This window comes from Takifugu rubripes, chromosome 9 (genome assembly GCF_901000725.2).
Source record: "Takifugu rubripes chromosome 9, fTakRub1.2, whole genome shotgun sequence".
Taxonomy (NCBI): domain Eukaryota; kingdom Metazoa; phylum Chordata; class Actinopteri; order Tetraodontiformes; family Tetraodontidae; genus Takifugu; species Takifugu rubripes.
In genome coordinates this window covers 3,218,996-3,233,685 of record NC_042293.1, presented here as the reverse complement: position 1 = coordinate 3,233,685, position 14,690 = coordinate 3,218,996, and the positions used below count along the sequence as shown (strand labels likewise).

At 44.1% G+C, this 14,690-nt stretch overlaps 2 protein-coding genes across 4 annotated transcripts; both read right to left on the bottom strand.

The window, feature by feature from the left end:
• Positions 1-1,201: 1,201 nt before the first annotated feature.
• LOC115251135 (uncharacterized) lies at positions 1,202-7,595 on the bottom strand. Its single transcript, XM_029842379.1, has 5 exons — positions 6,800-7,595; positions 5,369-5,545; positions 4,122-4,331; positions 2,219-2,432; positions 1,202-1,868 (listed from the first exon to the last, which is right to left on the bottom strand). The coding sequence occupies exons 1-5, from the start codon at positions 7,316-7,318 to the stop codon at positions 1,690-1,692; spliced, it is 1,299 nt and encodes a 432-aa protein (XP_029698239.1). The 5' UTR covers positions 7,319-7,595; the 3' UTR covers positions 1,202-1,689.
• Positions 7,596-9,485: 1,890 nt separating this feature from the next.
• prpf18 (PRP18 pre-mRNA processing factor 18 homolog (yeast)) lies at positions 9,486-14,635 on the bottom strand. 3 transcript variants are annotated; one of them, XM_029842135.1, is made up of 11 exons: positions 14,443-14,635; positions 14,063-14,140; positions 13,869-13,895; positions 12,876-12,977; positions 12,686-12,799; positions 12,441-12,587; positions 12,216-12,284; positions 11,902-12,042; positions 11,747-11,818; positions 11,495-11,665; positions 9,486-9,994 (listed from the first exon to the last, which is right to left on the bottom strand). In XM_029842135.1, exons 1-10 carry the CDS (start codon positions 14,506-14,508, stop codon positions 11,498-11,500), a joined length of 984 nt encoding a protein of 327 aa, XP_029697995.1. In that variant the 5' UTR covers positions 14,509-14,635; the 3' UTR covers positions 9,486-9,994; positions 11,495-11,497. The 3 variants fall into 3 exon arrangements, with proteins under 3 accessions (XP_029697995.1, XP_029697994.1, XP_003967144.1); XM_029842134.1 differs by having other exon boundaries at positions 11,510-11,665; XM_003967095.3 differs by lacking the exon at positions 13,869-13,895 and having other exon boundaries at positions 11,510-11,665; positions 14,443-14,634.
• Positions 14,636-14,690: the final 55 nt, after the last annotated feature.

Sequence of the window (14,690 nt, the reverse complement as noted above, 5' to 3'; positions counted from 1 at the left end):
TGTTGTATCACACTGATTGATGTAATGTTGTGTGTGGGACGCTCCTCCCGTCTCATATTCAGAGATATTTTGAGGATTATAAACAGCATACACAACTGCACAACAGTCGTCTCCTCGAAATGGTCCAATTCCAGTTCCATGATTAAAATAATGACAAAGACCACTTTTTGTGTCCACCAACCAGTTAAAACCATGTTTTCCAACACTTTTCTGCCAATATGAGAGGCATCTCTCATACATCCCTCATCCCTCTGTTGGCACCTGGCAGCCCTCCTTTGGTAAATAAGTGAGCAAAGATCTGTAGTTTGTTATGAAAGGATGGCGGCTTTCTTCCCTCTCCCTCTTTGGTCAGTTCTTTATTCACGCGCTCTGCATTAGTAAGCAATGGCTGATTCCTCCTGGGAATGTCTCACCACCGTCTTGAACCCCTTTTTGTTCTTGCAGTTTCTCTTTTATCCAGCATCCGCCCCCCCGACACGTCTCTCCACCAGTTCTAGCCTGCTTACATGTAAAAACATTATTTCATTATTCTAATGATGTTTATTGTGTGTGTTAGTGTCACAGCTTGTCATGGTTTCACCTTGCTGCCATCCCTGGGTGTAAACCAGGGCACAGCCGGACGAAGCGACATGAGAGTTCAAAATTAAACTTGACAGATTTATTTTCGTCTCTCTGCCTGCTCTGACTCAAGGATGGCATCAAGGATCGCATTAAATTACAATAATCCAAAAAACAATATCAATAAAGGTTCATGGAACGTCCCATAAAAAGTCCAGTACTTTCTTTCCAAGTGTCATTTTTCCTCCCAGCCATCTATAAAGTCTCTGAAATATTAGGCTCAATTTAAAAATTTGGATTTGGTGACATTTTGTCTCGAACCATTAAAATAAATTGAGTAATGGCCCTCAAACAGATTCATTACACCCGGTTCGCTCATATATTTCCATTCTTTACTCAGCAGTTTTATTAAAATTAATCACAGTTCATCATGTGGTGTGAGTATGATTCATGCGTTAGCATTGGAGGCATTTAAACTGTAGGTATTTAATCATTACAGACAGAAACATAAAATTATTATTGGCTCCAAACGGACTGAAGACTGATAGCAAGAGTTTGGTTAACAGAGGCTAACATACTTGTACACGTGTTGGACGTTATCACATTTTTGTCTCTTTAGAGAGAACCGAGCAAAGTATGGAAAGGAAATGAACTCTGCGATGCCACAAATATACATTTATTAAAATAGAATTTACAGTTGACAGCACAAAACAAAATAGAATTGATAAAGAAGCTCAAAAAAGGTCAAGGAATATTTGTATGGTCATGGCTTTCATAATCTGACTCTGGAGCAGCGTCCTCAGTTGTTCTGGTGGATGGATCTGTGGTACAGTCTCATTTATTCAGAGCAGGGCTCGCCATCAAATGATAAAAAAAGCTTTCAACTAATCCAAGCACTGCCTGCTTTTCCCCGGTACAGTGTAAAATGTTATTGCAAATGTAATAAAGAATTCATTATACGGGAGCATGATAAAACACTGTTCCACAAGTGGCCATGTTTACATCCGTCATCTCATCTTTCATGATCATTTCGCAGTTATTCAGCTTTCCTCACTATGAAATCAGTGCTGCGCCCCAGCAGCACCACAACTGTCCACTAGAGGGAGGCATTCCGTCACCTCCTCCTCGGGTTCACTCGTACATCGACTCCGCTAGGCCCGTGAGTCTGAAGGTCTCTGCCACCTGCCGGGAGTGTTGCATCTTAGCTGACAGTGCTTCCAGTATGTCGTTCTGGTCCACGGCAGTGGCTGTCCTGTAAATAAACGTCCCCATTGACTCCAGGCCGCGCATGCCGAGATTCACCCCGCAACCTGCAGGATGCAAATATGCAGCTTGATGAATCAAAGCATGCACATTGAAGATATTTAGGACAGGACATGTCGTGTATGGGTAAAACTGGAGACAAAAACCAGGTTTGCATCAGCTGAAGGGTGTGTGAGTGCAGTAATGAGTCGCACACCCATTAGCAGACACACACTGCAGACTTAAAAAGATGATTCATTCTGTCCTTGTGTCTTTTGCTGCACCTCCTCTCAGCTCATGTTCTGGTAATGGCTCCCTGGTGGCTGAAGCAATACTTTGAAAGCAAAGCAACAGCACGATTTCGAACCTCCTGCTTGCTGAGATCCTTGCATACCACCGCAGGTGTTCCATTGTTTACCTGTGTCAAAGTTGAGAACGTAGGCAGCCTCCCCTTCCACAGTCACCGCCACGTTGTCCCCCTCAATGTAGGCGGCGCTGGCGCGTCGGTGCGACAGCTGAATCTCAAACAGGCGCCGGCTGCACTGCATGCTGTGGAGCGTCACGTCGTTAAGGCGAGGCTCGATGTCTGTTTTATAGGCGTTGAAGGAGTGGTGGAAGATGTTCTTCATGACCTTCAGGGTGGGAAAAAGGGCACTCACACATTTGAATGCGGCATGTAAGATTTGCTGGGATCTAGTGGTAGGAGATGGTAGATGCATGTTCTAAACCAACTTGCTCAAGATTGTCAAAGATCCAGGATGGCTGCTGGGAAACATAATGGATTTTACTCGTATTTTCAGTCCAGATGTTCATATATATGCTACAATATGACTATATATCTGAGTGGCCCTTTGAAGACCAGGAAACCTCATCGACTTGACTGTAAATAAGTGCACTGAGTAATGAGCCTTGTTCTCCTTCACTTGTTTCCTCTGTTCAACTCTGCTCTCCTTCGACCCATACTTGCATTAGTCATCTGTTACCAAGTAACAGTGCATCTGAAAGGCCGCCCACATAGCAACAGGCTCTTCAAGGATGGTCACTCTATACCTGCACGGCTGCAGGCTGCTGTGAGAGTGATGTTTACAGACTAAAAACTGCCAAAACACTCCACTGTGCCCACAACCTGTACGTGGGGGTGCGTGTGTGTGTATGTGTGTGCGTGTGCGTGTGCCTGTGCATGTGCGTGCGTGTGTGTGTTCAGCAGATGTACAGATGGCCTCTACACGCACACCGAGGTGACATCCACTCACTTGCAAAATTTCTCTCTGCAGCTCAGACAGTCGCTAATGGACCCTCACCAGGATGCATTTACAGGCCATTTGTTGCCTGAGTGGAACTAATATGACGCTCAAAGAGGTGAACCTGGCAGGCTGTCACTGGATTTCAACACCTTACATTTATTTCTGATAATGCCATCTTCCCAAGACGGGTGCATTGAAGGGATTGCAGCATTTGACATTATTCACATCTTGTTTCAGATTTATTCTTATGGGTAACCTGAAAAATAAACAGAACTGAACAATATGGGGAGGTGGTTGATGCAAGTTATTAGCTATTAGCAGGTGCAGTTTGCACTGTAGGTAACAGAGAATGTGTGCAGCTAGAATAAGGGTGCAGGAATGTCACACCAGTTGGATGAAATGGGTTCGTGCATAAAACCACTGGATCTCATTCATGAAATGTTCGTAAATTTGCAAAGTTCTACATATAGAAGCCCACTCCACTAAAAACCAGGAACACATGAAACTGTGTTTGGGAAACTCAAATCTGATGGTAAACATGTGTGCAGACCATGAATGCCAAATGGACGTAAATTAACAGCCCGCTCCCGGCAATTTGCATAAATCTCTGCCCTTGAATTGGTAACGAGCATTATAAATGGAGGTGGACATTGATGCGTCATGTCATGGCACAAGCAAAACAAGAGAGAGCGAACAAACGAAAGAAGAACTTTTCTGAAGCAGGTAGAAATTATTTTGAGTGAAGTTGAGCGGGAAAAAAAGACATTTTACTCTAATCAATTAGCTGTAGTGTGGTGGGGACAGGCAAATCAAAAGCCTGGAAGGAGGTAATCGTATCTACGAATCTTTCATGATCGAGACCCATTGTTTTCCAGCTGCCGACAAGCCGACAGCGAAGAACAGTTGCAGTAAAGCACAACACCTTTGCCCAGGAGGCACGATGCATCTGTTTGCTAACCCAAACTGCAATCTCCACCCTTGAGCAGCTGTTATGTCCTCCGTGGCCTGTAGGGGCGCTACAAGAACTATTGGTTGGAAACCAGGCACCATAACTCAAAAACAGGCCAGCAGACTCACTGAGGAATTTGCCGTATGTTTGAGGAAGCGGACCATCTTGCTGTCCGATGCGGGGCAGATGAGGGCCATGTAGCGGTTTCGGAAAGTGCCATAGATCTTCAAATGGAAGCCGGGCTTGGTGGTGGGGTTGCGGTGCTCTCGGAGGGCCTCCACTCCGTAGGCCGACAGGTCAAAATAGAGACTGTGGGCTCGGATCTCAGGAGTGGGCACCTGGAGTAAAAGGAAGAGGAACACAGCGAGTTTAGAGTGGGATCGTCTAAAGCTTGAGAGAGACGGTGACTTCCCCTCAGGTCCGAATTCATCCATTTTCCTTTCAGTGACACAAATGGTCCCAGGGGAGGCGAGCAACAGCTTGAGCAGCTAACATTAATGGCATGTGAACAGTGAGGAGCCTGGGTGAGGATGGGAGGGGTCAGGTCATATCCTGGGAGCTAAATTCAATCACAACAGGAAACGGCCACTGAGAACAGGGGCCAATAAAAGGCAGACACACGGCCAATAATGAGAACGTGATGTCAAGGTTTAGGGCTGTATAAAATGACACCTTTTGCTTGTGTCCAGATGATATTTGATGTTTTCCTGGAGACGCCGCCTGTGTGTTTGATGACTTAAGAGTCGACTCTTTCCAGTGGACTTTTTAACAGCGCACGGTCGAAATCTCCCCTCTGCCAAGGCTCCAACAACAACACATTGATTATTAACAATGACTCACGTCTGGCCGTCAGTGCAGCATGAGTCTGCTGCTACTGCGGCAGATAGACAGCCTGAATGCTGGATGTGACTGCCTCAGAGGACCAGTGCGGACATAGTTGTCAAGTCTTCCTGCAATAGACTACTGGCCTGAGCTGCACCAGCTGTAAAATGTAAGAATTTATTTCCTATTTCTAATGGCTAGAACACTTTTTCATCATTTTCAGGCATCCACTGAGCCTCCCCGGGCTCCCTGGATACCTCAGAGTCATTGCTCCAGGACCCATCTCGTTATCTCAAGTGACCTTTGGTGCATTTGAAAGCAGACGCTGCTGAGGGTGTCGGATCACTGCGTCATCGGCGTCACCTGCCAACACGTCTCCACGAGGACGGCAACGTGATGGCGGTAGCTCTGATCGAACAGTTTGCACCAATCTGCTTTTTGAAGGTGGAATAAAAACACGTCACAAGAGCGTCCTTCAATATCCCATTTCTATGGCGTTCAGGCCTTGTACAAACAGTAACCTGTGAATATGTGTGTGTGTGTGTGTGAGGACCTGTCTCTGATCCAGCCTCTCTATGGCAGCGTTGGCTCCGTAGGCATGGCAGGACTCCACGGTGTACTCAGAGCTGATTCCCAGCACCGAGCAGGAGTCGCCACATGACCCGTCAGCCACCACGATCACGCGGGGCCACTGACTGCGTGGAATCTGCCGCAGGTATTCATCTGTAAACTTAAACACAAGGGGAGCCTTCAGCCTAGTCGTTTTTGTTGATATATTTCAATTTGCCCAGTTTTTCCTCATAGGTTTTTTTAGCTGCAACTCTCTTAAAAACAATGCATTCTTTCTTTAAAGTAATAAAAAGAGGAAGATTATACTCTCCAAAACACATGTACAATAGGCTTTCAGAGGGGCTGCGTCAACTGAGCTTTCCTTGACGACAGCAAATCACTCGGTAATTATCATTATACACGAATGTTGCGGCTTTGCAAAGGAGAGCGGAGGAAAAGGAATTAGGAAAAGAGAGACAGCCCCAAAAGGGAGAATAAAATGGTCTTAAGGCGACGATATTGGCCCAGCAGCAAAGAGATTCATCCTTCAACCTTTTAGACAGAAAAGAACAAGTAATTTATGGGGCTGGTTTGTGGATATTTGAAGCAATGACAAAGAGGGTACAAGGGTGATTTATTAAAGACTGCATCCCTTCTAATGAGGGGAAAATGTCAGTCTCAGCAGTGAGTCTAAACAAAACTGAAGTCTGCTCTGATCGAAGACCCTCTTGTCTTTAGTGAAGAGGGCCAGTGAGTCACTAGGAAGCAGTGACTAAAAAGAATTACATGAGAGGGAGGAACAAAACCCTGCGTGACGTCTGGACACAAGTGTCTCGAAGTTCAGCGCAATTGTTTTGTGTCTGTTGAGGAGGGAAACAAAAAGAGAAGCTCAGAGCAGGTTCCCAACATCCACACAGGCTTCCGCCTGAATACGGCGGCGCTCACGTCATCTCTGGCTTCCAGCCATGACACAAATATTCAGTGAACATGTAATCCTCGTTTGTATGTGGAGCACATCTCAGACAAACTTCTCGGATTGGCTTAGCGTCACTTTGAAAGCTCCGTGCAGATGGAACACGGTTTGTTGTCATTGAATATATTTTTAAATACATTTTTCATAGAAATGGTGATGAGCAGCTCAATCAAAGGTCAGTCAAGGGACACAGAAAACATCGTGGTTGTTGTTGCTTTTAAAATTAAAACAAAGAGGAGTTTATTTCATTTCGAAACTCTAATGTGCTGTTGCTTAAGTTTGATCTTGTTTTGAGTTTCCCTGGTGAAGATTGTTCTCAGATCTTGGGTCAGTTGACAACAGACCGTTTCCACTAATGGTTTTTAGTGGTTGATTGCCAGAAATTGACAGCATGCATGTTTCTGGAACTGGTCAGGGCTGAAAGGTCAAATAGTTGCGACTCTGAGTAAATACCAGGATTACCTTGGTCCCCAGCTGCACCCTGACGTCCACCTTCTGCTTCTTCTGCTCCAGGATGCTCAGCAGGTACTCCTGAAACACGCCAATGCGGGTGAAAAAATGCTCGTTGTGCCAGCACCCCTCCATGTTGTCAAAGTCCACCCCGAGTCCCAGCAGGAACTTGACGCTGCGGGGATCCAGGGCGATCTGTTGCGGGCGGCAGAGCAGAGCGCTCCGGTATCGCTCCTCCAGCACGGTCAGTTTCAGCACTTTCCCCGAGCGGACAGCGACCAGGGCGGCCGCCAGTCCCACCGGTCCCGAACCCACGATGAGCACCGAGATCCTGGCCCGCCATTGCCTGACCACGTCCAGGCTCACTTTCAGCACCACGTACACGAGCACAGCCACCAAAGTGCTCAGCACCGTGTCATAGGCGAGTGCTCGATGCGCCTCCTGCGCGTCCTCCCCGGTGTCACCAACTCCAGCGTTTTCACCCTGCAGCCCCTCCATAGCACCGGCGCAGGGGGGGTCCAGGAGTAACATCGAACAACCAGAGTCACCTTCCGTTCCCAAATCGCAAGGTTTGCAAGGGTTTCACATGCATGCACACAAACGCACCAGCTGCCACATGCGTCCTCTGCGCCTCTCTCCCTCTCTCTCTCTCTCTCTCTCGCTCTCTCCCTCCCTTTCTCTCTCCCTCTTAGTCTACATCTGTAATCCTTTATCACATTCTTGTGCGTCGGGAATTCACGGAATCAACAGGCTCCAACTGTCTCCGTAGACTCCAGCAGCAGCAGGCTGCAGGTGCATTCAGGAAATTCTTGCTGCAAAACTATTGAGTTATCACTTCCATTCCCTCCCTCGCGCAGACTGTGGGGGAGCCGACACGTTCTACATTGTGACATATTTTGTGATTTTTTTTTTCGGTTTAGCTGTCCACAGGACAGATGTTGCCTTTCAGGTAAAAAAAAAAAATATCAAATGATGGTGGGGAGGAAAGAAATGAGGCACTTTTGAACAGTTCTGTTGCTTCTCACTTCCCACAACCTATCGCTAAAATCGACTTCACCTTTTAATAACAACCCTTTTTTCTTCTCTTCTTTTAGTGCAGATCTTTAGACAAGATCATAAACAATAGAATCTACTCGAAATAACAACGATCCTTAGGGGTGGTAACACAATATCATACATCTGCTCCGGTGATTGGTTTCCACCTCTGCAGGTGCCTGGCAACAATCAGCCCACCAGGATGGAACCAGTCGAAAGAGAAATGAGGCTCTAATTGCAGTTCGGACGTGCAAGCTGGCAGGTAAACACCCAAATGAGGCATCTCAACAGAGGCATCGCTGGGAGACACAATGAGGAACAGAGATATTTGCATTGATCGCACACAGAGAATGAAAGACAGGAAAAATAAACAGCTGACTGAATTTGAGTTGATTTGAAAGGTCAGCAGGGTGCAGGGGAAATGAACAGCAAGAAACACAAGCTTGTGTTCCCGGTAGAGGGACAATCCTTTTATCAAATTAAAAACAGGCCATTTGAATATCTCACTGTTGAATGTTTCATGACAGAACAGGCAAGGCAACAATTAGGTTTCACATTTGCTTTGATTTACACATTGTCAATGCTAATATATGCAGTCTCACTGGGGCGGTAGAGTCCATTCACAGGGACATGCTGGGGATTTGAATACCTAAATGGTCCTGAGTGGATCCATCCCACATCTTACGCTGACAGGAGGGGAACAAAAGGACCACACAGACCGGTTTTCCATTTGTTTGCCCACATCGTACGGTCGGTGATGGGAAGATGATCATTAGAGGAATAACAAACGGTGCCCGTGAAGGCAGCACAGGGGCTGATTGTTGGGAGGAGTTCAGGCAATGTGAAATCTGCTTATCCACATCCTGGTCATTGCCAAGAAGAAGGGCGCCAATTATTCTGCATTATAAAATGTTAAATTAGCGAATTTAGATTTCATTATGAGGACAGAGAAGGGCTGAGCACGAATCAGGAGCCAAGATGAACTCAGCCTGTTACACCTTTATAGAAAAGAAACAGAAGTGCTTTTATCATGGTAGTTACAAATCTCTGACACGTCTCCATGGTTGGATGAGCAAGTTTCCCTGGTAATTAACAATTTAAATTGTAAATATTATCTACCAGCCCATTAATTCCGGACAGAGGCCTGAATATTTGTCACTCTTTATCTGAAGGACACAAATAAATGATTCACTTCACAGTGGGGACAAATGTGTCACTTGCTCAGGTAATTCCAGGAGGATCTGACGCACCCCCCCCCCCCCCCCCCCCCCCCCCCCACACACACACACACACACACATAAACACACTCAGGTGCTGACGTGGCCTCTGAAATGTGTAAAATACGACAGTAAATCTGGTTCAGTCGCCCCACCGACCGCTCCAGCTGTGACACGCCAGGATCTTGCCGGCTGAAACTGTGCTGACGTGGGATCAGGCTGCCAAGTGCGCGCCGAAACCATCACTATGGTTACTCGGTGTAATAAAGTCAGCTGGTGGTGTGGGATGTTTCAGTCTTAATAAAATACTAGGAGGTTTCCGGCCAGTGATGATAAAGCTCTCGGTATAGAACAGGCACTACAGAAATGACTCATTCACTAAATATATATATGCAATCAGGTTTATTCCGCAATTTAGATGAAACACTGAATAAAAAAGCCAAGTGCCATGTTAGAAATAAGCATTTATTTATTTGCAATGAAAACATCATGATTGCTTATCTGACAAAAGTTGAACATGAAACTTTCACATCTCTTTAATGTAATAAAACTTACAAACTTGGGAGATCTTCCGGCCAGCAACATTTCATGTAATCTTAAAAATATGACCCAAATTTATATTTTAGACGTTATTACGAGGCTCTGTAGGGCGGCGGTACACACAAACGGAAGGATCACTGTTACAATTCTGGCTGTATCGACAGGCGGTTTGGATGAAGTCCGTATTTCTACCTTGATGAATTTATTGGCTTTTATTTTTCATGAATTTATTAACAGCTGTATTCCGATGACACTCGTACAGCCGCTCTTCACAAGTGTTGGTGAACAAAGACAGATTTGCCCTGGTGGAGGTTCCTGTACTCTCTCCCAGGACTTAAAGAGCGTTGTACTCCACACACTTGGATGGAACTGTTTCAAAGTGTTTCTGACAGATCGTCATGAGCCTCTTCAGTCCCTGGAGAAGAAAGAAAAGAAGGATCACAGTTAAACCACCAGTGAAACCACATGATTGGTCAATATAATGAGCTCGATATCTGAATTGCAAGCAGTTACGTTTATTCCGCTGAAACGCTGACCTTCACTGACTTCAACTCAGCTATACAGGTAAATGTCATAATATAGCACACTTTCACTTGTGGATTTTCTTCTTGGATAATTGGGTTTGAACAGTCATTTTCACACTCAGAGGTGTCTGCGGCTTTAGCCGGACTGTTGAGCATGAATGCAAAGTGTCTGCAGCACAGACATTCAAGGTCTGGCGGCTGAGCACGTGGAAGGTGCTGTAGGAGCAGCCTGTGCTCACGCAGCCTCTCATTAAGGCAAAGGTCTAAGATGCCAACAATGCCTGGTGGGACTGACAGCAGAGTTCAGCAAACACACACCTATACACACACCTATACACACACTGCACATTGACAGATTGAAAGCAGAGCACAATGCTCACACACAACCTCACTAGTGCAGCTCCTGCTAGGACGACGCTTATAAAATATCAGCATTCATAAAGAGTGGTTTATGTGAATGTATAAATAATCTAATCATCTCTGCACACATGTAAAATGGCACAGGCTCTCTAAAATACTGCATTTTCACAGTAATGTTATATAAACCAGAAAGATTTCAATGACAATATATATAAAATAGCCTAAACCTTAAATGTGGCAATGTTTTGCATGTGAGTGAAAACCATTAGGCACAAATGTTTTTCAAACACCCCCACGCAGAGGCGCACCTTCATGTTAACCAGCAAAGATTTTTTGCTTCAGTGTTGAGTTTGTAAAGTACCATAACAGTGTCTACACTGATTGTGTAACTATGTCCTCTGTCAGAATTGAAAACAGTACAAAATGATCCAGTATATCAGAATACTTGACAGTATTCGGACTCTTTCCTCAGTGCCCAGTTGCAGTTCCTTGGCTGATTCTCCTCTTCCCTGAAGTAGTTTAATCAGCTCTCCTTCCACGTGATGACTGCTACCACCACAGGGATGTTTGGTCAGGCAGTGGCTGGCTGTTTCAAACGTCTTCAGTTTCAGAATGATTTGACTCCTTCAGAGCTACATGTCACTACAATACTCTCTCTGAGCTGTGGAGGTTGGTGTTTTGACCTCATGGTTTGGTTTTCATTGACAGCCGTGGAGCCTTAAACAGGAGTGTGTCGTTACAACTCACATCCAATTACCTGAATTTACCACAAGTGGAGCCCAAGAAAGGTGAAGAAACATCTCAGAGATGATCGAGAGAAATGAGAAGAGCCTCCAGACATCAAGTTCAAGTAGCAGAATAAAGAGTCTCAGATACTTATGTAATATTTTAGTGTTTTCGACTCATTAAATTTGCCCCCAAAAATGCAGAGCTGATATACGGTATAAGCTGATGTAAAAAGTAAAAGGATGTGAAAACTTTCCCACTGCTCCGAATACTAAATATTCTAAAATTAGCCCTAGATCGCTCACCATTTATGCTCTCACCTGGATGTATTTCCTCTGAGTTTCATCGTTTAAAACGTGAGCCACGTGTTTGGAGAAGATCTTTTCTCGGCCAGTACGAGCGTGGATACCCACCATTGTCACACCAATAGGCCAAGGAGCATTACCGATGGCCATCTGCAGATAGGCATCATTTGCCTGGAAAAATTATTTTTAAAAACGTTTAAGCACTTAAACAACAAGAAGGCATCAACAGGACAACGTGGAGTTAAAACAAACCTTCACATATTCTCTCTCCAACATGAACTTAATGATGTCTGTAATAGACTCTTTGATGTCAGCTGGTAAATTCTGGGAGGAATAACACACAAGGTTGAACAACTACAGTGTGGAAATAACTGAATTTACCATCATGTCACTTCCATAATTACTACCTTCTTTTTGAGCTTTCTGAAGAGTGGTCTGAGGTACGATTCCGTCTGGGAGTGAGTTGCACTGGCCAGTTTACCCTGGACACCTCGCTTCACGTGGTCTTCTCGGCTGTTGAGATCTTTGGCCCAAACGCCAAGAAGAAACTACAACCCGAGGAAATGTGGATGTTAAAACATGAAAACTCACTAGACAAATCCCAAATAGGAGTAACTTTCTTTAGGACTTAAATACAATACAAAGGACAGAAATATCTAATGATGTATAGTCTCTTCCTTTCTAAAACAGTGCTGAGATGTTATCGAGTGTGTTGTCTTACCCGAAGAACTTTGTGAATTATTTCCTGGTCCCCATCATCATCTCCTGTACCCAGAGTTTTACCAAGAGCCTAAAACAAAGTTTGGATCATAAACAAGTTGAGATTTCGGGGGTTATAGAGTGAGCTACAAACCGTGACTAAAAACAGCACTTTCAGAAATTCGGGATTCTCGTTACAGATAACATTTACCATTGAGAAGGTCTTGGGCTCGACACAGAAACGTACCTCCAACTCTTCGATGGTGGTGTTTTCTTCGTGTACTTTCAGGTCGTGCTGGGACTCCACGTCTCCTGACTCGGTTCCCCCGGCGATCTCGTTCAGATACTGCTGGTCAATCTTGTCCATGGCTGCTTTCAGGTCATTCCTCAAACCCTGCGGCCAATAGAAGCAACCCCAACACCCGCCACACTGTAAGCTTATAATAACGACAGAAAACACACACACACATAAAACCAAACTCGTCACAGTACCTTATTTACTTCCGGAGTAAGAATCTCGATCTTTCTGAGTCTCTGGAACGCTTCGTAGTCAGACTCAGCAAACAGTCGAATTGGTTCTCCTCGTTCTCTGAGGCGACGGATTACCTATAAAACACACACACCTTTTTCACACAAAAAGAAAAAAGGGTGCTCGAGGAAATGCTTTTCTATCGTCACCCACCTCCTGTCGGGACAGCGTCATTGGCAGCTTCTCCTCCGTTAGTTCCAACTCTAACACGGGGTTAGATGATGTAGACGGCTCATTTTCTTCCTTCTGATTAAGCTTTGAGGAAATGTTAGGTGAAAGGAAGCACAGTAAAAGATTTAAATGTTACAACTGGATCGGGAGAGAGGTACTTGCAATATGATATCATGTGATCGATGATGCACAACACATCCAGGATGCCTGCTTGCACGTTTTTCATTATAAATTTCATTGTTTCATTATAAATTTCATCAGCAATGCCTCATTACAGTAGAAAAGCCTCAACAATAAAATAAATGAAAAGCATAAATTAAAAGTATGTAATCATGCTTTCAAAAGCACATGCACTACATTTAGATAGTGCTCATTGAAGCACAATCTAAATGAATAAAAATTAAAATCCTAAAAAGTAGCTTTCAGATATCTGCCCTTGATTGGCTCCATTTATACAAATAAACCTGACTGTTGAGCTTTTAAACTCTTGAAAAAGTTGAGTTCTGTCTAATTGTCAACCTAATGTATCAAATATTTTGATTTCAGTTTTCCATGCCAATATCCACATGATGACATGTTTGTGTCTCACTTTGGTGTCACACTTTCTTTTCCTTGCTCCTGTACTGTCAGACCTAATTTGGAATGTTTTAAGCATTTCAGCCAGCTCAATTATTCATTATTGGTATTAACTTTAACATTTACATTGGTGGAGTATTGGAGATTTATGCAGGTTCAAGTGATGGAGGATTTTCCATAATTACAAATCCAATAGCACCAGTTTCATGAATGTAATCATAGTTCACCCAGGTATAGTGTTACGTGGGATAATTTTTCAGAACCAAAACTGGAGGGTCATCACCACCAGGGTATTTCCACTATAATTGTTGCTGAATTGGAATTTCAGGAACGGCGTCAAGGAAATAGAAAGCTTTGGGACATGCATCCAGTCAGGGATTTCCACGGTGCATCCCATACCTGACTCTCAGAAGTCTCTCTCTGAACCTACAGATGCAGGCAGCAGAGGCAGGTTTTGGAGAAACAGCACAGTAAACACAAACACCCGTATAAACCTGAGCATAATCGCATCATGATTCCTGCATAAATGGCTAACAGTATTTGCACATGAGAATTTTGACAAAAACAACCAGTTACAAACATGTGGGACGGACCTTGTATCCACATTTTTGAAAGTATTCTTCTTGTTCCTTGCGCACAAGATCAGCCCGTTTGAAATACTTTTTGGATTCCTGGAACAAAAGACAAGCCAAATATTGAGTTTATACAGTTAGTGTAGTCACGATAACGATCTAGATCCACCTTGGTACTGTTTGAGAGTAATTTAAATTTTTAGGTGAAGGGCCGCAGTTGATGATTTTCACATTATATATATATTTCTTATAGCCGTTTGGTCTTTTTAACCAAATAATCGGCATCAACAGTTGAAAAACATAGTCCATTTCCGAAATGTAGTTTTTATTTATAGCACCGATGGTCCCAGTAAGGCAGCTATGCCAAGCTAGCAAAAACAATCACGTTATCAGTTACGCACGTCGAGAAGGTCTTTTTCTTCGAGATGTTTCCTTTTCCTCGCAATTTCGTCTTTCAGTATATCCATTTCAGTGTTATAATATAAATATTAGACTTTTGATTGAAGTAACCAGAAGTGCTAATGTCTAACGTTTTTAAACCCCTGCAAAACAGACGCGTAAACCGGAAGCCAAACACATTTCTTCGTTAAACGTACTTCCTGTAATTGTACGCTATTGCCCCCTTTCGGTCGAGAATGAGAATATTATT